The sequence below is a fragment of the Vanessa tameamea genome, chromosome 2 (genome assembly GCF_037043105.1).
Source record: "Vanessa tameamea isolate UH-Manoa-2023 chromosome 2, ilVanTame1 primary haplotype, whole genome shotgun sequence".
In the NCBI taxonomy this organism is placed as follows: domain Eukaryota; kingdom Metazoa; phylum Arthropoda; class Insecta; order Lepidoptera; family Nymphalidae; genus Vanessa; species Vanessa tameamea.
Genome location: NC_087310.1, coordinates 5,376,953 through 5,402,367, shown reverse-complemented (window position 1 = coordinate 5,402,367; position 25,415 = coordinate 5,376,953). Strand labels below are relative to the sequence as shown.

Sequence of the window (25,415 nt, the reverse complement as noted above, 5' to 3'; positions counted from 1 at the left end):
AAGGACCATATTGATTTATATTAAATTCACAATGAATTAAAGGTACTTAATTGGATAAGGATAAATTCTGTATTAATTAAAATCGCTTCGTAAATAAGCCATTATTTCTCGTAAGGATAAAAAATGGTTATTGTAGGTTATCCCTAAGAGATAGACATATACCGTCACGGACTTTTTTGAAGACCTTTATAAGGTGTACAATACTGTAGTACATTATTTTGATCTACCTCGTAGGGTAAAATAAAAAAATAAAAGCTATTATACCTTGTGACAATATTAATTACCAATTGGATAGTAAAAGTAAATTAGTAAGTTCGTGATTGGAATCTACAATAGAATTAGATTAAGTAAAAAATATATGAAACGAAAAAAAAATACACCGCAGCTTCCAACATCCACCCTCTGGCGTTGTACCCGTTTTGCGGACTTGAGCTACTGCCTGTCTGGAATCTGTCTGGAAACGTAGTGTCATTCTGTGACCAAGGTACGCCTAAGATGATTTGACACGAGATTTGTTATTTACTGTTTATAAGCTTTCATTTAACTTGCATTGTTTGTTATCTTAGGTCAAATCTTGCAAGCTACATTAGAAAAACTTTCTTTTATCCTACGGAGTTGAAAATGTAATGTTGGTTAATTTCCGATAACCATGAATTCCTATGCATTCGGTAAGTCTGATCTGATTCTGACATAGGATTGACTCTAGATGTAAAATCTCCTCAACACTCAACAGCTTTTTTATATAACTAGCTACTCGTCCGGTAGTTATATAACTAAACCCTGGTATGAAATGGGTATATATACAAGTTTTAGATTATAGATCAAACATAAAGATTAAAATCACTGTTTATTTCCAACTAGGAAACTAGTAATTCTCGGCTTTTCTGTACTATATATAATATGCATGTACATATTATAGGTACATATAGACCTTCCTCTTGAATCGCTCTGTTTATTGATTAAAACCCGTCGCGTAGTGTAAAATATCTCGGCGTACAGGCCCGACGGTTGACCGTCTTATTTATACTATGTAGAGAAACACGAAATTTGTTAAGTATATTATAAAAGCTTAGTTTTATAAATGTATTTTTGATATCGATTGATTTTATTCTAAGCAAGTTTCTGTGTCGGGTTTATTATTTCTTTCTGCATCCCTTCATATTAAAACATTGATTTTTGAGCAATTTTTTTTTAATCTTATATATAATAAATAGAACAATTTTAGTAATTATTTATATAGGTAATAAAAATAGGTTTATATCAAAATTGACAGAGTTTTTATGTGAAATAAATAAGCGAACTGGCAAATGTCTAATGGCAATGGTATGAGATGCTAAAATATGTAATAAAAACTTGTTTTACTAAGTAATTGCAAAAAAAAAGGTATTAATTATGTAACGCTTTAGTATTGCAATAAAACACTTAGAGACTATTAGACTAGATAAGGAAAAGATGATGGTTTTAAATAAAACTACTTATTAACAAGTTGCTTGTAATTTAATTAATATTGTAACCAGTTAGTCTGTCTATAATCTTATATTATGTTTAGGCAATGTAAGGTTATTTTAAAATAAAATATTATTTTAAAGTTATGTTAGGCAATACTTAAATGATTTTATTTGCTTTATTTTTTTAAATGTAGATTAATTTAGCTGTTAGTTATAATTAACAGTTATCACTGTTTTGTCGTGAATTTTTTAATATTTTTTATTGCTCTGTCAAAATTCTGCATCTCATAGCGTAATATTTATCAATTACGCAAAAATAAGTTACAAAACTGTTTTTAAAACTTTTTGAAAAACAACAGTGATTTTGGGAAATACACTGCTGCTAATTTAAAAATTTAATTTTAAGTTAAGTCAATTGAGAACTATTTGGGTGTCTTCAGCGTCTTAACATTAAGCCATTAATAATGTTGTCTTTCTATGTACCTACTAGTATTACCCAGATTCAATGGTAGGTATTCGTTATAGGTATAGTTTTGAAAGTAATCTTTCATGTTTGAGGATTTCAATAATAAAAAAAATCTTCAATTAACAACTTTTATTTGATATGCCTTCTAAGCCACTACTAAAATTCTAAAGTATCCTATTGTTATTTATATCAATAATATAAATTAATTAACAGGAATCTTTCAAAGGTTATAATATGGTTCATTATAACCTTTAAAATGATTTCACAGTTTGTATTCGTTTTTAGAATCAATTTTAACTAGTATGCCATCATTTTCATCAGCCAATCATAGTTTATTATAAATTGAATTTAGGGCTTGAACTCGTGTTTTATTACGTGCCCGTCGTTGTTGATCACCTCAACTCCTCGACCATCTTCAGTGACTTTCCCGTTGTCATTATGCCACTCCTTGTAAGCAGAGACTGCATGGCCAAAAACATGCGATTTGCCATCTGGCTGCAGACTTTCGACGTTACCAGCTAGAGCAGTCTGAAAATATAATAGAAAATTATACAATGTACTTATAATCAATAAATACTACGTTAACATACTTCACTTATTATACACATGAGGTAAATATAATTCTATTACATTTGATTGGCAGAACGTTAGCATAATCATAGGATATGCCGATTACAATGAATATAAAATTAAATTTAACTACATACTAGTATGCATATGCATAGGCAAAAACGACGGAGTTTGCCTAATTCATATTGTGGTGTAAGATAATGCTGCAAGTCTACATGGACAAATTTCTGCACTAATGTGTATCAACTTTAGAGCAGCTTGGTGGAATAAAATCAAAAAACCTGGTTCTTAAGAACGGAGCACCTGCTCCGCAGTGAGCCATTTACGAGCTCTTACTTTAGTTTAATACTATGTTGACAGTGACATTTGATTTTTATATTGTCTTGTTGAGACAATATGAATATAAAAATCTCATGTCAACTCTTAGATTTCGTTCAAGTTAAGTTTAACATAATTACGACATACTCACCGCCCAATTATTGTTTTGAGTGTATTGACGCAGGCTGGAAAGAGACGGAGCATAAAATGAATTCTCAATACATATTACAACAATTACAATCCACATCTACTTCTATACTTTCCAATTTGATGATATATTTAATGCATTTTGACTTAATTAATTTGGTTCGGTTTTAACAACTTGGTGGTAGGGCTTTGTGCATGTCTGTAGGTACCACCCACTCATAAGATATTCTACCACCAAACAGCCAAACTCAGTATTGTTGTGGTCCTATTTGAAGAGTGAGTAAGCCAGTGTAGCTGCAGGCACAAGGGACATAACATCTTAGTGGTCTTTAACAGTTTGGTGGCGCAATGATGATGTAAGGAATGGTTAATATTTCTTAAAGCGCCATTGTCTATGGATGGTGGTGACCACTTACCGTCAGGTGGCTCATTAACTCGTCCGTCTATACCTAAATCATAAAAAAATAATATTATTATGCATTTAAATTTAACACCAAACACGTTGCTGTAAATCATTGCCATTTAAGCTATGCAGAATAATATGTATTGGGGAAAATATATTGAATAAAATACATGTTTTCTGTTACAGTCAAAATTAAATGAATATTATATCACAATATTAAGCTATTTCATAGTCAATTATCCTATAAAATATTTCAGATCAGATAAGAACCAATGGATAAATATCAAATTAACGAATTAAAAAAACGAGTAATAAATATATTGTTTGGATATGGTTGTTACATTACAAACTACCACCTACAAATTCCTTTAATTATATTCTTTAGAAAATAACATAAAGTTTCCTAAATAAAAAAAACTATTTATTTGTACTTACAGCGTGTTGAATACATCCCAGTTGCCATTTTTCGCAGCCTCCGCTAGCTCCAAAGGAACTGGAGAAGCTGCAAAATATATATGAAAATATCTTAGCCGAAACCGAATCTTAGAATAATAGAAATCGAACTTTTGGTCGGACATTAATTTATATGTGCGGGAAGACTTTTTATATTAAAATGTATAATAAAAAGTTTGTTTTCAGATCTGTCCGTTTGATCGCTGAATAATAAGCTACGTGATGGATTTTAGTTAAGCTGACTTACTCACCGAAACACAATACTAAGTATCGCTGTTTGGCAGTAGGTATCCAGACGGGCTTTAGTGTGTTAAATATTTTGTTTTTATGAAATCGGTTTTGGTAGCTAATTATTATAACTAAATTAAACCATCATATTTATATTTAAAGCCGAGATGGCCCAGTGGTTAGAACGCGTGCACCTTAACCGATGATTTCGGATTCAAACCCATGCAAGCACCACTGAATTTTCATGTGCTTAATTTGTGTTTATAATTCATCTCCTGCTCGGCGGTGAAGGAAAACATCGTGAGCAAACCTGCATGTGTCTAATTTCAACGAAATTCTGCCACATGTGTATTCCACCAACCCGCATTGGAGCAGCGTGGTGGAATATGCACCAAACCTTCTCCTCAAAGGTAGAGGAGGCCTTAGACCAGCAGTGAGAAGTTTACAGGCTGTTAATGTAAATGTAAAAATTTATATTTAAATAATCGAAACATTCAAAAGCCTAATCAATCCATTAATAGTAAAGTTAATATAAATGTGGAATTTATCACAAGAATATATCAAAATCTAGTTATAATAATTGGTTATTTTGAGGTCAGTACCTGTTAGCCGTGACATATGAACACGTCAAAAAAATATAGTCAAATGTGAATATCGTAGCTGATTTAATATTTTTTTTATTTACATTCTGTATTTGATTATCCTAATGATCTTTATAACTTTAAAAAAATATCTACTAAATAAGACGTAAAAATGAACCCAGTAAATGTCCCACAACTGGACAAGCCTTCCATAGTCTCGTGGAGAAGGTGAGATGAGCTTATCTACCACGTTGCTCGAATGCACCTCGAAATCATGCCACCAAAACAATTAATATTATAACTAGTAAAAAATTATGTAAATTGAAAATTATCAACCATGAATTCTAATTATTTATTTTGTTAAACTAATATATTTTACTAGAAGTAATATTTATGATTTCAATTCATTTGCTTCCTAAATGAGTTGACTGTTGTGCAAGTATGTAATGTGAACTGATTTTTTTTTAAATTAAGTCTTTACGCAACATTTTATTTTCTAATAATTTCATTCCGTGTAACATTTAATTAACATTGAAGTTAGGTTATTATTCAAACAAGATTTCATAATCATATTTGATTACGTTTCTCGATTGGAGGTTTTCACAGGTGCGTAATTTACAATTATGATTAGCCTACCTTCGATAAGCAGTGCAGATACGACGAACAAACACAAAAATTTGAACATTATCAATTTAAATTTAAGTTTTAACTAATAAAATAAATAAATTAGAAGTTGCGCAGCCAAGCGATGTGTGATTTCGAATGCTCCGATCACTACATGAAACGTCTTATATCTGATGTTGGTACGCATTCAACACTAAAGGCTATTTTCAAACACAATAGACTCATACACTGTTCGATTCTTTTGTACAAATAAGTGTCAAATAATTATCGATTCCTGGAATAGCAAATGACAAATGTGAACGAACCTTTGTTTGTTACTACTGTCGCAATAAATTTGGCTATTTCGTTAATGTCTACAGAAAATTAACGAAAATAATTGTATAATTAGCATTGCTCGTAATGACATGTTTCATAGTGTTATTTTATTATGGTAAGGTTTTTGCGACTCTAACTTGCGACTCTAACATTAGGTTGTTATTGAGGTATTTAATTATAAATAAAAAAATAATCTTTTCGGGTTCAAAAATGCTTTCGTTTAATATTGTATGGTGTAAATAAATAACGGATATACAATTTTATTTTAAACTTCGCGATAATTTTATGCAACCTGGTATGTAGTATTCAACACTTATGTTACCAACAAACAGCAATGTTGTGTTTTGACGAGCGAGTGAGCCAGTGTAACTACAAGCACATGGGACAGAACATCTTACTTATCAGGGTTGTGGGCAAATTGACGATACAATGGATGGTTAATATTTCATTCTGTGTCCATATCACTGGGCGGGGATGACCACTGATGAAAATCAGAAATCTGCACATGTAGTAAAATATATTAATAAGTAAAAAGACATATAATTTATAAACGAATATAATAACTGAATATTTATAAAAAATAACTGATCAAATACAACATTATAAAAATTTCGAAATCAATAAAAATATGATATTTCTTGTAAGATATGAGATATTTATAATTGAGAGATTTAAAAGAAATTCATCAAAACATGTTTATCTACACTAATATTATACATGTAAATGCGAAAGTAAGTCTGTCTGTTGCTCTTTCACGGCGAAACCACGGAACCGAATTTGATGAAATTTCGTATAAAGCAAGCTTGAACTCCAAGAAAGGACATGACTTTTTATGCCTAACACATCACGATCAACCCCTTGAAGGTGAGTGAAGCCGGAGGCGTCAACAAGCTATATATATATATATATTTATTTCAATCCTAATTAAAAAGTGTAATTAAATATTTATTTAAAGGAAATAATAAACATTTCATGTACGTATAATACGAGGAATAATAAGAAATACTATAGCTCAATTATTTTTGAAAATATCGACAATTGTCCAGGTATATAATAGAATTAGTAATAAATAAAATAAGACAAGTTATATAATATCGTAATAAAACAAACTTAAAGATAAGAAACGAATGTTAACTCTTTATAATGTCACTTGATAAGGTAAAGTTTGTAATAACATTTTTCTATGTTATGAATTCGAATGACGTCAGCGATGTGACGGGCATTGTGAGCGCTACTTTGGTCACGCTTGTCTACCCCTACGTAAGATTGATATTTTTATTTTCACAGTGACACACGTAAATACGTTTAGTAAAACAATAAATTGATATTTAAATTAATGCAAAAAAGTAGTTTGAGGCAGAGTTTTTTTAGTAAATTTATAAAGAAATCTATATTTTGGATGGTATTTATCTATATGAAAAATGTATTTATATTTGAAGTGATAATACGTTTCACACCACAAGTTTTTTCAGGTTGTTCAGTCTTCTTGCATCAGTTATTAAATATTTAAGGAAATTAAAATGCATTTAATATAAAAGCCGATTACTTGATTTTTAGAACATTGCCGATATATATTATATTAATAAATATCGAATTCTTACAACGCCTATGATTATAATGGTAGTAATATTTATTTTAATTTATCTCTAAAATGGTTTGTTGATCTGGTGATCAGATAAGATCAACAAATCATTTTAGAGACATCAGATCGATACCACTCACTCATCATTTATTCTACCACCAAGTAATGATACTTACTATTACTGTCTTCCGATTTGAAGACTGAGTGAGTCAGTCTAACTACAGGCACAAGCATCTCAGTTCCCAAGGTTAATGACGCATTGGTTATGTAAGAAATTATTATAATTTTCGCGCTAATGTCTATGTGCAGTGGTGACCACTTTCCATTAGTTGGCCCATTTCCATGTCCACGTTCAGATGGCAAAAAAAATTAAAACGAAATATGTGGATTAAGAGCCGAGATGGCCCAGTGGTTAGAACGCGTGCATTTTAACCGATAATTTCGGGTTCAAGGCAAGCACCACTGAATTTTCATGTGCTTAATTTGTGTTTATAATTTATCTCGTGCTCGGCGGTGAAGGAAAACATCGTGAGGAAACCTGGATGTGTCTAATTTCAACGAAATTCTGCCACATATGTATTCCATCAACCCGCATTGGAGCAGCGTGGTGGAACATGCTCCAAAACCTTCTCCTCAAAGGTAGAGGAGGCCTTAGCTCAGCAGTGGGAAATTTACAGGCTGTTTATGTATGTATATGTGGATTCAAACGCCGGGTCAGTGAATTTTCCGTTGTGGTTGACGTTAGTCCTGTCCCTGAACTTGCCGATCGTGTCGAAAAGCCATCTCATCGAATTATTAGAGAGGAGAGTGCAGTTATGTTACGCACATACTCGAGCACTATCATCGTCTGTAATATTAGAAATTCTCCATTAAAAATGGCAACCGTGACCAAAATCATACAACCCTAGAACTTACTTTACAATTGATAAGAGTGACATAGATTTATAACCACGAATATGTAGTAGTCTGCCATGAATAAAACTATCGAGTTGTTCATTTGAATTTCATTACAATTGTCATAAAAATACAAGCCTAATAATAAAATGTTATTTGTTGTTATGCCTTGATTTTTTCCTCCTATGAGCTCTTAGATATGTATTCGTATTTGCATATTTACCATCGGTATAATTTTAAAATTATCACTTTAAATGATAGTATGACAAATCATCCTTTTCAATCTGCGTATATTTAAGAAGTAAACTTCTACTTATTCATTATTAAAATCATGAATATAAGGATAACAATACACGTGGTTCCAATCAATTTCGTTTCACATAGTATAATAAAGTCAAATCTCGTCGTGTTATACCCATGCGCTTAGCACTTTTAAGCTACGCAACGATTTTTAATGCGGTCTTCATCGATAAACAAAGTGATTTTAGAAGAAAGTTTGTATGTTTCATACATGCATATTATAATAGAGAAAAGCCGAGAATTTGATTTTTTTAAATGTTTTTTCTTCGATCTAATATACACCCTTATGTTACTCGCTTGAAGTCGGCACTGGTTGCTGGTTGCTTATACGATAAAGCGTATCCTACTTAAGGTATAGCACTTAGTAAAAATGGCAACAGTCATTATATTCTAGACCACACGCTAAAAATATACATTTTAAAGAATTTTGTCGGGATTTACAACTAGTTTGTTGATTGTCTTTATAATTGCTCCTCATTGTCTTCTTTGAAATATGAGTCTGCATCGCTTTTAAGAAATAAAAGAGTACGAAGTTTAAAAAAATACGTAAGCATTTCCAATAACGTTTTGTAATATTCGTAATATTCGTTGAATGATTGATATTCGTTGTTGAGTTAAGTAGTATATATATCACATGAGAAAAAGTGTGTAATGAGTTTCTTGTGAACATTCTGAGTTGGTGGTATTAAATTCATTTTAACATAATGATTCAAAGAAGAGATTTTTATTTAGAATTTTCTGATTAAATCCTTAGTAAATATATAAACTAATTAAAAAAAAAATAACATTCGATATATGTTTAATGACAATCACCCCTATTTAACATGGTCCACATATTTAACAGCATATGTTTAATAAGTAAACTGGAAACGAACGAAAGCCTATTTGGATTCAGTCGAAAATATTAGTTATACATAAACTTTGTACATGAGCAAATCTATATATATAATAAAATTGGGGTGTCTGTTTATAATATTAAAATAATCCATTTTTACTAAATGCATATGTATGTATACACGGTACATATACCAAAACAACATTTTTTACAATTTTTGTCTGTCTGTTTGACTGTTTGTTCCGGCTAATCTCTGGAACGGCTGAACCGATTTCGACGGGACTTCCACTGGCAGATAGCGGATGTAATAAGGAGTAACTTAGGCTACTTTTATTTTAGAATTATATATAGAATAAAAATAAAATCACGCTACAATATCCAAATAACTTAAATTCAAACGAAGCGCACGAAGTCGCGGGCACAGCTATTTTGAAATACAATGACGAAACTCGCAAATCGAGAATACAGCGTGCAAAAGTCAGTACCCAACAATAAGACCAAGTTATCAAGAAATAGAAAAATGGCAATAAATGAAAGACAACGTGATAATCAATATTATTTTAGTACGTTTAATTGAATATGTTTTTATAAAGCTTTTCTATTTTACATAATATACAATCGGCATATCGATAGTCTCAACAGGATACAATAGTTCCGTAGCCAATGGCACCAAGTAATAAATATTTTGCTGCTGATCCTGAAATAAAAATAAAAAAATGTGAGGAGATTTCATCATATAATTTGTATAACATAATAAAAAATTTGTGTTTTTATAAATATATGTACTCATTTTTAAAAATATATTTATGTGCAAACTGTGAAATAAAATATATCTGTGAATAACTTCTCATTTTATTTGTAATTTAGTTTTAATATTAAATATTCTATTTATAGTTTTTATAAGTAGTCAGAGAACATGTCATATACACACAAATATTTGTTTTATCGAGACGGTTACCAGATACACTAGAGTTTGATAGATGACGCTGTAGTCAAGTAATTTTATATTTATAGGCATTCTTAGAATAGTATTATGCGATGATTTCGTATCAAAGAATAATACCTTTCCGATAGATAGCTATGATACGCTACGGTCGATGTTTTCAGATTATTTATTAAACTAGTATTCATAAGTGGACGTTGTTTACTAGTAACTGTAGTGAAGGTGACTAATGAAAAGCACATACACACATCATACGTAAGTATACAACTTGTGTACGAATTTGAAGTGTCTATTACAATAAATAGAGAGGAATAAAGTAACAAGTTCAGTCATTTTACGAATTCGAATCTTAAAAAGTTAAGAATTATCAAGCAGTTCCACTTGTAACTCACATTATTATCCTTCGCAATATCCTTCTTTTCACCCTCGTTTCCATTTTCAGCTTCCTCTTTATTTTTTTCACTTCTCTGTTCGCCGTTGTCTTCCACTACGTTGTCATCTTTTTTGTTTCCTTCTTCGGATTGTTTGTCTTCCTCTTCTTTGTTATTCTCGTCTTTTCTATCTTCTTGGTCACTTTATAACCAAAATATCTTATATATTAATAGCGTAAGCCGATTTTTGCCCCAGTGATTATGGGACGATAGCTGTATATAAAAATCGGTTATGGCCTCACTTTGAAGAGCTCCACTCGTGGATGTGCAGAAAAATAAAAAGGATTCTTAATTGCAATTTACTAAATTGTTATGATTTAACAAAGAATTAATTTTAGAGAGCGGAAAAACGTTACTGACCGGTTAAAGAGCAGTAAACTACGACTGTATAAGAAAAAAAATGAAAAAAATAAACATAATTAGAGTAAATTGTTTTCGACAAATTCCAAATCTAACTGAACTAATGTATACTATTTGATATTAAAAAAATATTTAAAAGAGGTTTCATCATTTTGGCGCCAAATGTAGATCAATGACTTGCCGTTAACAGTGAAATTAAATCAAAACAAAACCTGTCATAGGTTTCGAACTTCCTAAAAAAATCTTTTGAATAAACGTGGACTTTCGTGAGAGACCTACAAGTATAAATAAAAAATGATCAGCAATTGAATACTTGGGAAATAAAAAATATGAATACAGACCTCGAAGGTTCGCCATACTCTTCAGCTTGTCTTCTATTGACTAAAAATAAATTGAATTGATTATTTGTTGTTTAATTAATTAATTGTATTGTATTTAGAGGTTATTTTTTAACACTAACTTAATACAGTTTATTGACCTTGTGCTATTCTGTGAGAACTAATTTCTCAGCCCTGTTATTTTATGTTGAAATCCGACTTTCAGTGTAACAATTTTGATGTATGTATGTTTTGAATTATCATAGTCAATGATTATTATTAAGCATATGTTTAATATATGTATATATTATGTACATCATCGTACAATTCACGATCTTGTCCTGTGCTGAATTTTGAATTAGTACTTACGGAATAGTTAAAATGAATGGAACGATCCATAGTCAGGGTTGCCAGGTCTTGTTCAAATAAATACAGAACAGCGATAAAAAAAGAGTTATAATCATTTATTTACATATACTTAAAATACAAAGTATCATTGCACAACAGCAACTAATTAACCTAACTTATAAAAATTATATTTTTATCACTAATGCAAGCTTGCAGCAATGTCTTATTTGCTTTAACTGCCCCATGCATTTCGCGACATGTGAGACTGAAATTACATCGGATACATAATTCAGCCTTCACCATGTCCTTCACATACTAAGTAAGTATGCCGATTGCGTCAAATCTGACAATTGAATCGTTTATTAGGAAGACAAAATAATCAAAAAGAAATACCGCCCATACGTCGGTATTTTTGACATACCGAACACTTGGCAAGCCTGTCCATAGCAAATTAAACTGAAATACATAAATAATAATAATAATATATGAATATAATACATAAATAGAAATACATAAAAGTTGATGATATTTGTAACTTTAAATTAATTACGAAATCAACGTTTAAATAACAGAAAATATAGTTAAGTTGTTTTTTTTTTTTTTAAATTAAGAACATTTTTTGCGACTCAGATTGACGCTGCAATAAGTATGAACCAATACTTACATCGTCAATATATATCAGTTATAGAACTAACTCTCTCCTGCCTAATTACACTGGCTTAATCGCCCCACAAACCCGGACACAAACATTCTCTTGGGTAATAGAATATATGATGAGATTATATTATGAAAAACTTGTAATTTATTTAATATATAAATCTTACCGGCACAGTAAACTAAGGTGAAACACATAAGAAAAACGATAAACTTGCTCATGTCGAAAGTTTAAAAAGCGAATTGAAAAAAATATCCAAATACTTGCACCAGTCTGAATTTGTTTCAAAAATTTTCTCTTAATTTATATGATTCGTTACGAGCACAACCTTGAATCCTGTATTGTTATGGAGATTAGACCATTTGTGAAGATTTCGGTACAAATCATTTTTCACTGCAACATTAACAAGGTCGTATTATTAGGTCTTACAGTTCATATATTATTTAAAAAATTTGTCATCTTGAGAACCGTGTTGGTGCAGTGGTTATAGTGCGGATAATTACGGGCTGTAACCCAGGCAAAACACTGAATTTTCATGTGCTTGATTTGTTTATAATTTATCTCGTGCCGTTATGATGGAAAACTATACGTCATCGTGAAGAATTCTGTATGTGACGGATGAAAATCGGCACAAGGGTGGTATGATTGGAGCAACGCGGAGGAATTAACCCCAACATAGACTGTTCCTACTACTTAGTATCTTACTGATTATAAAGTCGTCCATACGCGAATTGATATCCGATCAAGTTCATAAAATTACAATATCAATAAAATTACGATTGATTTAATTTGCATAAAAATATGTTTCAACGAGAACAAAAGTACATTATTTTGCCCTTACTACGACCTTGTCACGTCATTTGCCACACTGTACTATTGTTCTATATAGTAATTACAAGAATCTTCACAAATAGAAAAGGCAGCTAATTATGAAGTACGCGACAAACCTCTTTGTATTGTTATGTTGTGTTGAAAATGTATTCTTGTATTTGACATTCATGATTTCATGAATGTTTGAAGAATTGCTTTTCGGCATAAACGTCCTTGATGTTTTTGACAATCTATAGAAACATTTACTTCATTTTCCGTATATTGCAAAATGTTCTCCGAACTACCTAATTATGATTTAAAATATTTAATTTATTCTCAATTTATTTTTAATTTAAATTGTATTCGGCTAAAAAATCGCAGCTATACATAATATATGTTAAATATCTTGTGCTTATTCGTATAAGTCATTACAAAAAAAACATCAACAGGAAAGCCCAAGTGTTCATCATAAATCTTATACATGGTGAAATAAGCTCCAAAACTATATCCACAAAGCGTGAACGGTCTATGCTAAATAAGTTATCATGCTAAAATATTCAGTTTTATAAAAAAATATTTTTTTTTTGTATTTTTGTATTTTTTTTTCGACAATATCCAAAGACATTTCATAATAATAGTAATATGTTTTAACTGTTTTAAGTGACAGTCTGCGGGAAGCCGTATATCACATATCAATGTCACTTTTAAATTTTAATAAATATTTTTTTTAATTTTATTACTAAGATATTGATATTTTAGCTATATATAGGTATTAATTGATTCTAACATGTGATGTATATTCTATTTATATAAAACAATGAGATTAAAAAACAAATGCTTGCGCCAAAACGTGCTCATAAACGTGCTCTTTCCTTAGGAACCTGATCTTAATTGATAGTGATTACATTAAAACAAAGGAAAACGCACAATGTAAAGGCAAGATCTTATTGCAGAATATTATTTAGAGGACAAGGCTCTCCTGTAAATAATTAGATACATAGTGTTTGTAGTCTGACAGTCGGCTTATTAAACAGTAATTTACTAAATAGGAAATTTTGAAGGTCCGCTGAACCCAAGGCTTTACCTGCGCGAAATTTATAAAACTTTATAGCACATAAATCTTTACGCCACGTTTTATCCCCATACATACATTGATTGATTCGCCATACATACTTCCACCCTCCGTTTTCACCCTTAAGATATGACTTTCGGGGTAAAAACAATTTGCTTCCCTGGGACTCAAACAATTTCCTAACCAAATTCCATCTAAATTGGTTCAGCGGTTAAACGTTTCATTTGTAACACACGCCTTTTTTGTTTTAAATGTGTAGATCGTTTTTCGAAGGTATTGTGTATATAATAAAGTACTAGTCATATCCTTACACGACATGTTTAAGGAACCGACAATCCAAGGAATTAGGTTGGATCTAATACCCATTTATAAACAAATTGGTAAAGTGTCAGGTGGGTGACCATACGTTAGTTTAGAAAAAATTGAAATGAGCTCGTTCGTTAATCGAAACTACAAATGTTCTATAATGATAGGATTCGTACAACAAAATTCAGGAAATTTTCGAATTATCTGTCAACAAAAAACAGAAAAATTATCAACTATTCGGCTTGCTATTTTATCATACAAGGTACGATGATATTATATATGCAGAACCAAATATCAGTTTGATTTTTTTATCAAAGCAATTTTTTAATTTTTTTTTTTTAAATTGATATGAAAAAATGCAATTATTTTATTAATATAGACCGTCCAAAGTATTTAAGCAAAAATAAGGCAAGACAGTTGAAAGATATAACGGCCAAGATAGGGAGCATCGGCCGATCCAAGACACCGGCCGGTATACCGTGCCCTACATGGAACGCGGAGGTATGTAGATCTTGGTCGACGAGGTCAGACGAGAGCTATTCGTACGAGCAATTGTGAAGGCGGCACTCAGCAGGGAATCTGTATGGAAGACTGAAGTCCAACTCTGTGAGTCCATCATGGTTGGTGAGCTGGCGAGGCCGCAGCGGGGAGGGAACATTTCTTATATTTATATTTAAACATTGAAATTTGTTTTTGATGGTCAATAATATTTTCTTTTTAGTTACTCTTTATCTTAAATAAATGAAATCCTGCGAAATTTTAAAAGCTTATTTTTATATATAAAATATTGCTATTCGATTTGCTGAATATAAATATACTTAAAATACTTAGTTATTGTTATATAGTTATAGTTATAACATATTTTGTTGATTTTTTTCTCATAATAAAGCAATTTTATAATTAAATTATTTTTACTATAACATGACTGTATTTAAAAGCTACAAAGAAAAACTAACAATCCTAGTTAAGACCTTTTTTTGTCAGTCATCATATACTAGAAATTCTCATTTTTAATAAATAACAACATTTACAATTTATTATTGTGTACCACAACTATGTTAACAAAAAATGGAAACGCCTATTTTTTATGTTTGCAATATAGCATTTTTAAGAAAGTGAAGGTAGTAATCAAGGTAACAATATTTTTTTTTTAAAAAAAAAATAAATATTTTTTTGAAACACAATTATTTTATTAAAGATACAATAGAATTAAAAAATACAATAAGCAATCATAATAAAAAAATGCATCATAATTTTATTCAAATATAATTATTGCACTATGAGGTTAAAATAAAACAATTTAATTAAAATATATTAAGACCTTTTCGTCCATTTAAAAATTTTTATTTATTAAGACATATTATTAACCATGCTAATCTTTACACTTCATTATCGCGGAACGCAGCAATGTTCTCCGCAACATTGCCGTTGACATTTGTAATTATTTTAGTACCTCCAGCGTTATTTTTAACCCCGTTGACGTCGCTAGCATGGGAGAACGTCACGGAAGAGGTTCCGACGAAGTTCACGTTATTTTCTGGTTTGTAGACCTTAAGAACTTCAGGATCTAATGGTAGAATTGGTATAATAGGCTGCCATATTGGTTTCTGAAAATGTTTATAACCTTTTAGTAATGGACAAAATGGATTTACATTGTAGAATTTAGATCAACTTAAATACAGCTAATTAATATACTTTGTTATGGACCGACCTGACCTTATAAATATAATATGTGGATCTTAAAAAAATTGGATGGGTTCAGCAGTGCGAAACTGTAAGAAATCGCTTCGTATGTCACTCGTTAAATATTGACAACTGACTTACAGTGATACGCCATTTCGATACGTGTATCCTATAAATGTTATCATTATTATAGTCAATGTCGTATATCACATTCTGACAATTCAAGCTGATTCTGAGTTTCGAGTTTCTTGTTACAAAATAGCCTAACTTTTCCGGACCAACCACTGTGTTCTTACATGCTTAACTTATGTTTGTAATTCATCCCATGCTCTGTGGTTAAGGAAAACAGCGCGAATACCACATATGTGCCCCTGTGTTTATTAGCTATTTGAACATTTAATTACCTTTGGAACCATTATTCGCGGTTGCTGTAATAAAGAGTAACATTTGTTAAAAGGTGCAACATAGTTATATTCGTTATATAACTTAGTATATATAAGGACTAGAAATCAGTTATGTTCAAGTTAAAAGTGCGAAATAAATACAATAGTGTATTTAATTAATTTAGTACTATTATATAAATTAAATTTAATAAAAAAATTGATGAATAATGGACGGTCATTTAAATTAAGCTTTATTGCAATAGTAAATTTGCTTAATAAAGATATTTATTTATGATTAATTTTCGTACAAATAATTGATAGTCTAGTTATTTATTTCATTGGCGGATATTATTTTATTATAAGTAATAATAATAATAATGCCCAACAAGAGGCTATTTAGTTTTATTTATAAGAGCATTGAATATATAAGAGATAGTTGGACTTAAAAGTTGTACACACGATAAATTTAAAGGCATTTTATATCAGCATATAAGCAAACTCTAATGAAGAAAAATTGCCATTATAAGTCCGTGACCTATTTCTTCATGCTTCATGTTTTTTTATTATAATAAGTATTGGAAAAGAGATTGATGGAGTATTTTAATAAACAGAAAGTGTGATGAAGAATGATGATACATGATTACAATATATGCTGTATGTATCTTTAAATTAGGTATCAAAACAATAACTTATTTCTTCTAAGTAAAATAAACATCTTCATATAAAAAATAATATTATTTGTGCATATTGTTAGCCACAATGATTATAAAATAAAAATGACCTACCTAAATATATTTATATTCAACGGTGCTTTCTTTCATTATTAAATTTAATTATAATTAGGTAATATTACGTTAGAATAACTACAACTCTGCAAGAATTACTTATTATCCTTATGAATCGCTTACCGGTCTGAAATAAAAATAAAACATATAATAATACCCATTTTAAATTATAATTTGTAATGCATTATAGATCTACTCATTCACGAAGCGCCTCTTCACGCTGAAGTATCCGAGTGCATTTGTATGGGTGTACACACTCTCGCTTTACGGTTGCGTGAGATGTCTTCTTTATACTAATATGATAAAAAAGGTAAAAATTATCTGCCTGTATGTAGAGAATTTCCGGAAGTGATTACAAGCCCAAAAATACAGTTTCATGTTTCTAATTTTAAAAATGACGGTTTTCCATAATTCCTTCCTTAGTGGGTCTACTCAATAAAACGATCCTACTCACCAAATTTTATGGCCCTAACTTTAATAATTTACGTTCAGCGATGATGAATCAGTCAGTCAGGACATGTTATTTTATAATTAGGTATACATTTTCTTTATTCATAAATTGCACCCGTGCGAAGCCGGGGCAGGTCTTTAGTTAGAGGGCCTTCGTGAGTGAGCAGAGCAGACTAAGGTAATGATTAAATAATATCTATGCTTATTAAAGATAAATATTTAAACATAATATACGTACACTACGTTAACCTTTGAAGGGTTGTCTCCAACTGTAAAACGATTTTTAATTAATAAAAAGTTTTTATTAAAGTCAATTCTAATGGCAGAATTAGCTTAGTCGTTTGTAGGGCTCTGTGCAAACCCATCTGGGTAGGTACCACCCACTCATCAGGTATCCTACCGCTAAACAGCAATATTTAGTATTGTTATGTTCCGGATTGAAGGGTGAGTGAGCCAGTGTACATTACAGGCAAAAGGGATATAATATCTTAGCTCCCGAGGTTGGTGGCGCATTGCAATGAAGGAATGCTTAACATCTCTTACTGAGCTAATGTCAGCCTGACTGGCCGCCCATAGACATTACCTCAGTAGCCTATACTATAAAAAAAATTGAATTAATATGAGACCTGTCTTTAGATCTAAAATAATCTATGGTATTAATTATTATAGATATAAAATATATTATCAGAGCTGGGTAAGTAAAATGAAAGTGAACTTAAGTTAAGTTGAATATACCTTTATTATAAATAAAGATGTAATAAGCCAGAACTGTTTGAAGTGCATATTATAGAAAAACTATAAGCAAATCGCATTAAACATTCGTAAATATTTAGCATAAAAATATATTGAATCAATTTATTTTATCGCAATACCTACATCATTATAAACTCCACGCATAGGCTTGTAAACTTACTGCATAAAATTTCCTTTTTATTTTAATTTAAATATAATCTGTACAAATACTGCTAACATTATTGCCTCACGCCAATAATGTTTACCTGTTTTTCTAATGTAACATTGTAAAAAAGACTTCAAAAACAATGTAATATTATTATTATGCCAATAAAAGTGTGGCTGTGTTAATGTCATCTATAAATATTAATAATTCCGACCTGCAGATCGAGGTTTAAGCTCATTTATTTTAGAGCGAAGCTGGGTAATCATTCATTCCTTTTCGATGCTGTTCATAGAAAATTTAAAAAAAGCTTGGAAATATATGAAATATCTTAAATAATTTAAAGAAAATAAACTTACATGTATATTTTTTAACCACGCCACCGTTATTGGTTATTATGGTGGCATCATTATTGTGAATTACTTTTCCATCTTTGTCCAAAGTAGAAGAGCTGACGGAGCTAACCATTACCCCATTATAATTGGGCCCCTTGTTCTTTGCAATGTCTTCGGGAGTCAGTACAACAATTGGAGGAATTGTGGGGAAGGGAGGAAAAGTGAAGTGATGGAATGGTGGTATGCTGGGAAATGTTGGAAATTGTGGAAAATTCGGAAAATTCGGAAATTTTGGAAATTTATTGTTAAAAAACTGTAAAATAATTATTTTTAAATATAAATTAATAATATGAACGTGAATAATAAAATTAATACAGTAACATTAATATAATATGTTGATGAAATTAATAAATAAAAAATATTCTATAAGGAATTCAGTGATTAATTTATGGTTCTTTGTTTAATAAGAAGAGAGAGTCATATCATTAAAAAAATATTGGTAGAAAACTCACCTTCATATTGGGGTTTCTGAAATAACGAAGAAAATTTTATTTTAATACATCTCAATCAATCATCCATCACAGTAATTGAACAAAAACATTTCTAAAATATATAATACTGGCTGGCTGGTTCATATATCGTCCAGCGTTGACATGGGATCCAAAGGGGAAATGCTGCTAGCATATTTGCCTCTATACCATGCTTAAGAAGGTCGTGAATTTTACGGTAAGCATTTTTATTCTACATTCTATTTTTTGCGAAGGATATTTATTTAAAAACAAAACTATAATACAGGAATAAGACCTTAAAAATATTTTTGTTTATTACACAACATGCACTAGGTTTCGCGTCAGTACTTACCCTGGATTATTGTCATCTTGCCATACAAAACTAGCTGTGAAAGAAACAAATTACATTAATAAAATGTACTTCAATTCATGACTCATTTCACACACTAACCAAAACGAAACTAGCATAACTCTTCTGATGCAATTCGAATAAAATTAAAGGTAATGTTTATACTATAAATAAATATTTTGTTATAATTTATGTTTTTGATATATAACACAAAATATTCTTTGTAATTTATATTTTGCGAATATGACTAATTCAATTTTGAAATTCATGTTAAAATTATTTTTTAAAAAAAAATCTACAAATGATAAAAATGGTGATGAAAATTAATTATTGCGTTTCTTGGTTGGTTGATTGGACTTAATGGAATGTACATACTTGTTGTCCTACTTTTAGATTAAATAGAAGCAATGACGTATATGATAATCCTGTAAGGTTTAGAAGGCTAGTGGTTCGGTGTATTTGCAAGCAAAAATGAGATATACATTTTAGTTCCCTAGGTTAATGACTTTGAAAGATATAGTCAAATCTTCTTATAGTGCCAAAGCCAAGCAGTGGTGACCGCTTACAAGTAATGTCCGATTCAACCGATGGTTTTTCTATAGGCAACAACAACATGAAACGCGATCATAATTGTATATTGCTCGATTATTACTTACTTATTATTATGAATATTACTTAATATATAGAATGTATTTAAGAAAAAATAAAATGTAATTTGAAAATTGTGATTCATATATCATCATATCATTTAGGATATAAATAATAACAGTAAAAATATCTTATTGTAATGAAATTAATAATTATTCATGACATGACTCAATGTTCTAATAGAATGTTCTAGAAACTGATGGATATTATTCCCAATTAATCAAGCAAGGATTAATTTAAATTGATATTTACTAAAAAAATATACAACACTCACCGTTAGCTAAAGCGGCTATAAACGTCGTAATAAATAATATCGTGAGCGCCATTATCTAAGGCCGATATAATTTCGTTTTATTCCCAACAGTTGGAAGAACACTGAAAAAATATGCATTTAATACTCATTTAAATATGACTTGTAAGTTAAAACAACTGTACAAATAGCGAGGCGAATGAATTTTATTCTTAGAAATATTAAGTCGGAAGACAAGTCTCAAATTATAAGTGTTTCAAACGTGCTTTTCGTAACAATGAAAATATGTTATGACCAATCCGAATGGCGAATGCGTCGACGTACTACTACGAACAAAGTAAGTCTATTGTAACATGTGTTTCGTGATTTTTAAACAGTCATATACTTACACGTAAATATATCTTTCTAGAATATTCAGTGGATTACAGGTGAAATGAAAGTTACTCGATGTTTACTAAAATGTTATTGTTGTTCATTTTATTGTTTTCACCGCATCCGGTTTAGATCATATGGCGTTTGATTATTTTGAATATGTTTAAATATGGAAAATTAAATTGATAAAATTTAGAGATATTTTGAGAAAGAAAGTTTATTTATTGATAGCCTAAAAATGTATATAGTATTCATACACCTTTACAAACACTTTTTGAAATGATTTACATTACCCTTTAGAAAATAAGTTTTATAAGTACAAAAAAAAATTAAGACAAAAATCTGATAAAAACAAGCGTTAGTCCTTTTCAGCAGACCTGAAGATAGTGGAGACAAACCGCCTAAACCTCCTGTGTCTCTAGGTCGAGAGGAGTCCCGGTACGCTGACATCTAGGCTGACGCAGGTGCCTACTATTTTAGAACCTGCACTAGGCAGGCGTAAATTGTTGTTACCTGTCCGCCTGAATGTGATATAGATATACAGCTGCACTGTTATGCCGCAGTAGTTGCACTGTACAATGGGCGTTTCGTTATAACAGTAGTCTCAATAGTCTGGGTAGTGTGTGAGGGCAGCTATAAACTTCAAACAAATATTTACAAAATAAAAATTTAAAAAAAAACTTTAAATCTTATTTAATGATTGGTTGACTTTAGTCAAATTAATTTATTGCATTTGTCGAGTTTTATTTTTTAATCATTATACAATTCCATAATATTTTTTATTATAATTTTCTTTACTTTTTATTAATACTTTAATTTTTTACTTTGCCTTGTAATAATTAATTTCAAATTTGCATAGCATTGTCTAAATAACCATTATTTACCTTTTTTGTAGTTTCCGTGTTAATTTATTAAGTATCACTGTATGTCATTTATTTGTATTTAAACTCAGTTTAGTCAATATTTCATGTCACGCACATTATTTGGTCGCCTATAATGAAGGAGCACATACATTTTAAATAATTATTGCACGATAAAATTTACTTGTAAGTGTTCTCGTGAATCCTCTGTAGAGGTCCTTAATAAATAAATAAAAAATAATCTGGTAAATGAAAAAGTACCCATAATTTAATTCAATTCAATGCTTACGAAAAATATGTATGTCAATTTGTTTATCACGAAATATTCGTTTAAAAAAAAATAGTATGTTCGGTACAAAGACGAACAAACTCACTTAGACATTATTGGCATAAGCATTTTTCAAGAATCATCTAAAAACTGTATAAAATTTATCAAGTTGTAATTTTTTACATATGTATCTAGTCCAATGGGTTATCATAGGACATTGCCATTTTGATGTTTTCGAATTGACTTATGTGTGAAATTAAAACTTACGGTTGTTTTATGATTAAATATAAAACTCTAACGGGCGAAGATGTTAGTGATTGATGATGATCGTCAATAATGAAATATGTATATCCTTATTAAATATTCACAATCAAAGCAAAAAATATATATAGGTTGCCTATTTGAACGTTCGGATGTATTTCACTTGGTGGGAGGGCTTTGTGCAAGCCCGTTTGAGTAAGTCCCACGCCCCTATTAGATTTTCTACCTTCAAACATCAATACTTAGTATTTTTGTGTAATTTTATGGTTTGAAGTGAACTTCAGGCACGAGGGTATGCCCCTAACCCCCAAGGTTTGTGGTCCATTGGCGATATAGTAGATATATATAATGAAGCCTATGTGACTTATTCTAACAACTATATTAACGTCTAAAAAGTAGGAGAAACTACATATATTATATACATTATTATATACCTATATACATATACAGATGAATTACTCTTGAATTGTAATTGCGAAAGTCTGTCTTTGTCATCGCACCTGTTCAACTATAACAAATACATTAATCACGTATTATTTTATTTTATTGGTTTAAAACAAATACAGTCAACGCAACAAGTTTTGTATATGTATGCAATAGATTGCATATTATTATTTACAAGATTTTGTTGTTTTTTCATAAAATTATCTGCACCGTTTTCTTTCAGATCTTCCAAGCCTGTTCTTTCAGAACATTTTTTTAATAGAGATTATATTTATTTATATTCATCGAACTTGTTATTTTAATCAGAAACAATTTTACATAATCGAAGTTGTACTTTTATTGAAAAAAAAAAATCAATTGCAATTTCTCAAAGCAGAAAAAAATAGCACATTTACGTTGCCGATTGTATCAACTACGTAGATGAAATATTTTGCATATTCAATAAATTATAGATAATATATAACTAGTTTAATTACAAACATATATCGCGTTACAATTTAAATGAGGAAACTCGGCATATTATCACATCATAATCGCTGTACATTGTCATCAACTTTCTGATAAATGTAAATAAAATGCGTAAACAATGAATTATAATTTTTTTAATAAAGAAATAGGGAAGAATGATATACAGGAAATAAACATACAGCTGATCTCGCGTTATCGTTTCTGTAGCAAATGCACTTTTAATATAATTAGCTAGTTTGTGGGGTGCAGATCAGTCATATGCTTAAAATCACTATCATGATTAACACACAATGTTTCCCAAAGACGAGCGCTGCCGAATCCGTACGGAACAAAGTCGAGGATGTATAGAGTAAGTAGGCGTGTCAGTGAATCTGAAGACTTCGGATTCTCCACCCAAGAAACCGGGTGCCTTTTGAGGATTTCACCCAGCGTAAAAAAAAATCATTGGCTTGTAGAGTGAAAGATAATTATATATATCCTGTCTTCTATTTTGGTGCTGATTATGGGTTAACAATTAATAGTTATTGGATTATTAAAGGGCATACAGTTTTGTGCAAATGCACACACTTGGGCATATTTTTACACAAATGACGAGTCTCAATTGAGAATGGCCACTGTTTTCGAATTCGTTGAAGAGGATGACAAAACATCAATTACTAGCGCGTTCCGTTTTTGATATGCTATCTTGTCAAGTAGACTCACGCTATTAAATGGCATTCCGCTAATATATTATAAATATCTTTATTATTACTTAATTTGTTACGATTATCCGTTAATTATAATTAATATCTCATATAGATAATAATTTATATGAGATCATTTACACGTGTAATTGAAACAGCATATCTTTTTAATTAATGTATTTCTAAACCAGTCAATGGCCATGCAAGAAAAGTACAAACAATATACATAAATCACAACCCAGCTTCGCACGGGTGCAATTATTTTTTAAGCAAATAAAAAAAAAGCTCTTAGCATGAAAATATTAAATAAATATATTACTTTTTTATAACAAAATATTAATTGAAGATAACCTTAGCAACCTATACTTATCTGATATATATATATATATATCTAATAATTAAAATAGTTATTTTGAGCGTATGTTAGAAGATAGACACAGGATAACGTAAACTTTTCTGTAAGCCTTTTCAGACCTACAATATATGCTGCAATATAAACATTATTTGTACACCCAGCTTGTATAGAAATACACAAATTATAATTATAATATATATTATGTACACAACGAAGGATTTTTCGGAATAATTTATTGTTTACATTTTAAATATTTTCCGAAATTGTATTTGTATTGTTACATTTACCTATTATTGAATAAAATCTTACGAATTCATTCAATGGTACTATTATAATATTGCATTATACGTCACGACCAATCAGAGTCGAGGATAGTCCTCGAGCGGGACTCATACATTTTAACGGTTTTGGCGGGAATGATGTAGTAGTTTATTATGTAGTCCTTGTAAAATTTAGAAAATTTATTAAGGCAAATGGTGAAATGCTGGATTGAGGTTTATTGATTGGAAGTATTACCTAATAATAAATAATAATATTTCAAATCAACATGGTTATTTTTACTAATACAAGTATTTAAAACGAAATATTTACCGTGGACAAGACATTCGTAGATAATGTCGAAATATCGAACTCCACCAAATGAAAATAATAAACATGGTAAGTATCCCGTTTTAAATACTTGTAGTAATAAGTAATAATGTTGTTGAATGGAGTTAGATCGATGTCGCGAACCCAATATTGTAGCCCGATGATTATTTTTTATATGAAACGTAAATTAAATTGTACGAAACACTTAAAACTTTGTTTTGTACTCGCATTCAATCCTGATGACACCTGTAAAGATGCTGTCAAGGAGAATTGTAGTTTTTTCTGCGATATATGTACATATAAAAATGAACATTTTAAGTTTAAATGTTCTATAGCTATTTTTTAAACTATACTATATAAACGTGAAGGTTTCTGGCGTAGAATCAACTGAGGAGAATTATATAGGTGGCACGTGAGTTGTAT

The 25,415-nt window shown here is 30.2% G+C and overlaps 2 protein-coding genes across 3 annotated transcripts; both read right to left on the bottom strand.

Moving 5' to 3' along the window:
- Positions 1-2,028: 2,028 nt before the first annotated feature.
- On the bottom strand, positions 2,029-5,415 carry LOC113401088 (uncharacterized). The gene is made up of 4 exons (XM_026640819.2): positions 5,251-5,415; positions 3,788-3,854; positions 2,954-2,987; positions 2,029-2,442 (listed from the first exon to the last, which is right to left on the bottom strand). The coding sequence occupies exons 1-4, from the start codon at positions 5,297-5,299 to the stop codon at positions 2,263-2,265; spliced, it is 330 nt and encodes a 109-aa protein (XP_026496604.1). The 5' UTR covers positions 5,300-5,415; the 3' UTR covers positions 2,029-2,262.
- A 10,369-nt stretch (positions 5,416-15,784) lies between these two features.
- Positions 15,785-20,995, bottom strand: LOC113401082 (seroin-like). 2 transcript variants are annotated; one of them, XM_064216565.1, is made up of 7 exons: positions 20,718-20,995; positions 19,799-19,832; positions 19,450-19,465; positions 18,962-19,250; positions 17,942-17,976; positions 16,494-16,517; positions 15,785-16,013 (listed from the first exon to the last, which is right to left on the bottom strand). In XM_064216565.1, exons 1-7 carry the CDS (start codon positions 20,767-20,769, stop codon positions 15,786-15,788), a joined length of 678 nt encoding a protein of 225 aa, XP_064072635.1. In that variant the 5' UTR covers positions 20,770-20,995; the 3' UTR covers position 15,785. The 2 variants fall into 2 exon arrangements, with proteins under 2 accessions (XP_064072635.1, XP_064072638.1); XM_064216568.1 differs by lacking the exon at positions 16,494-16,517 and having other exon boundaries at positions 20,718-20,993.
- Between the last annotated feature and the right edge of the window lie 4,420 nt (positions 20,996-25,415).

Coding starts and splice junctions, on each gene's coding strand:
- LOC113401088 (XM_026640819.2), bottom strand. CDS start 5,299: ATGTTCAAATTTTTGTGTTTGTTCGTCGTATCTGCACTGCTTATCGAA. Junction 3,855..5,250: donor ATCTGCACTGCTTATCGAAG/GTAGGCTAATCA, acceptor TATATTTTGCAG/CTTCTCCAGTTCCTTTGGAG. Junction 2,443..2,953: donor CTCAAAACAATAATTGGGCG/GTGAGTATGTCG, acceptor TTATATTTTCAG/ACTGCTCTAGCTGGTAACGT.
- LOC113401082 (XM_064216565.1), bottom strand. CDS start 20,769: ATGGCGCTCACGATATTATTTATTACGACGTTTATAGCCGCTTTAGCT. Junction 17,977..18,961: donor CGTGGTTAAAAAATATACAT/GTAAGTTTATTT, acceptor ATCGTTTTACAG/TTGGAGACAACCCTTCAAAG. Junction 16,518..17,941: donor CAAAGGTTAACGTAGTGTAC/GTATATTATGTT, acceptor TCTTTATTACAG/CAACCGCGAATAATGGTTCC.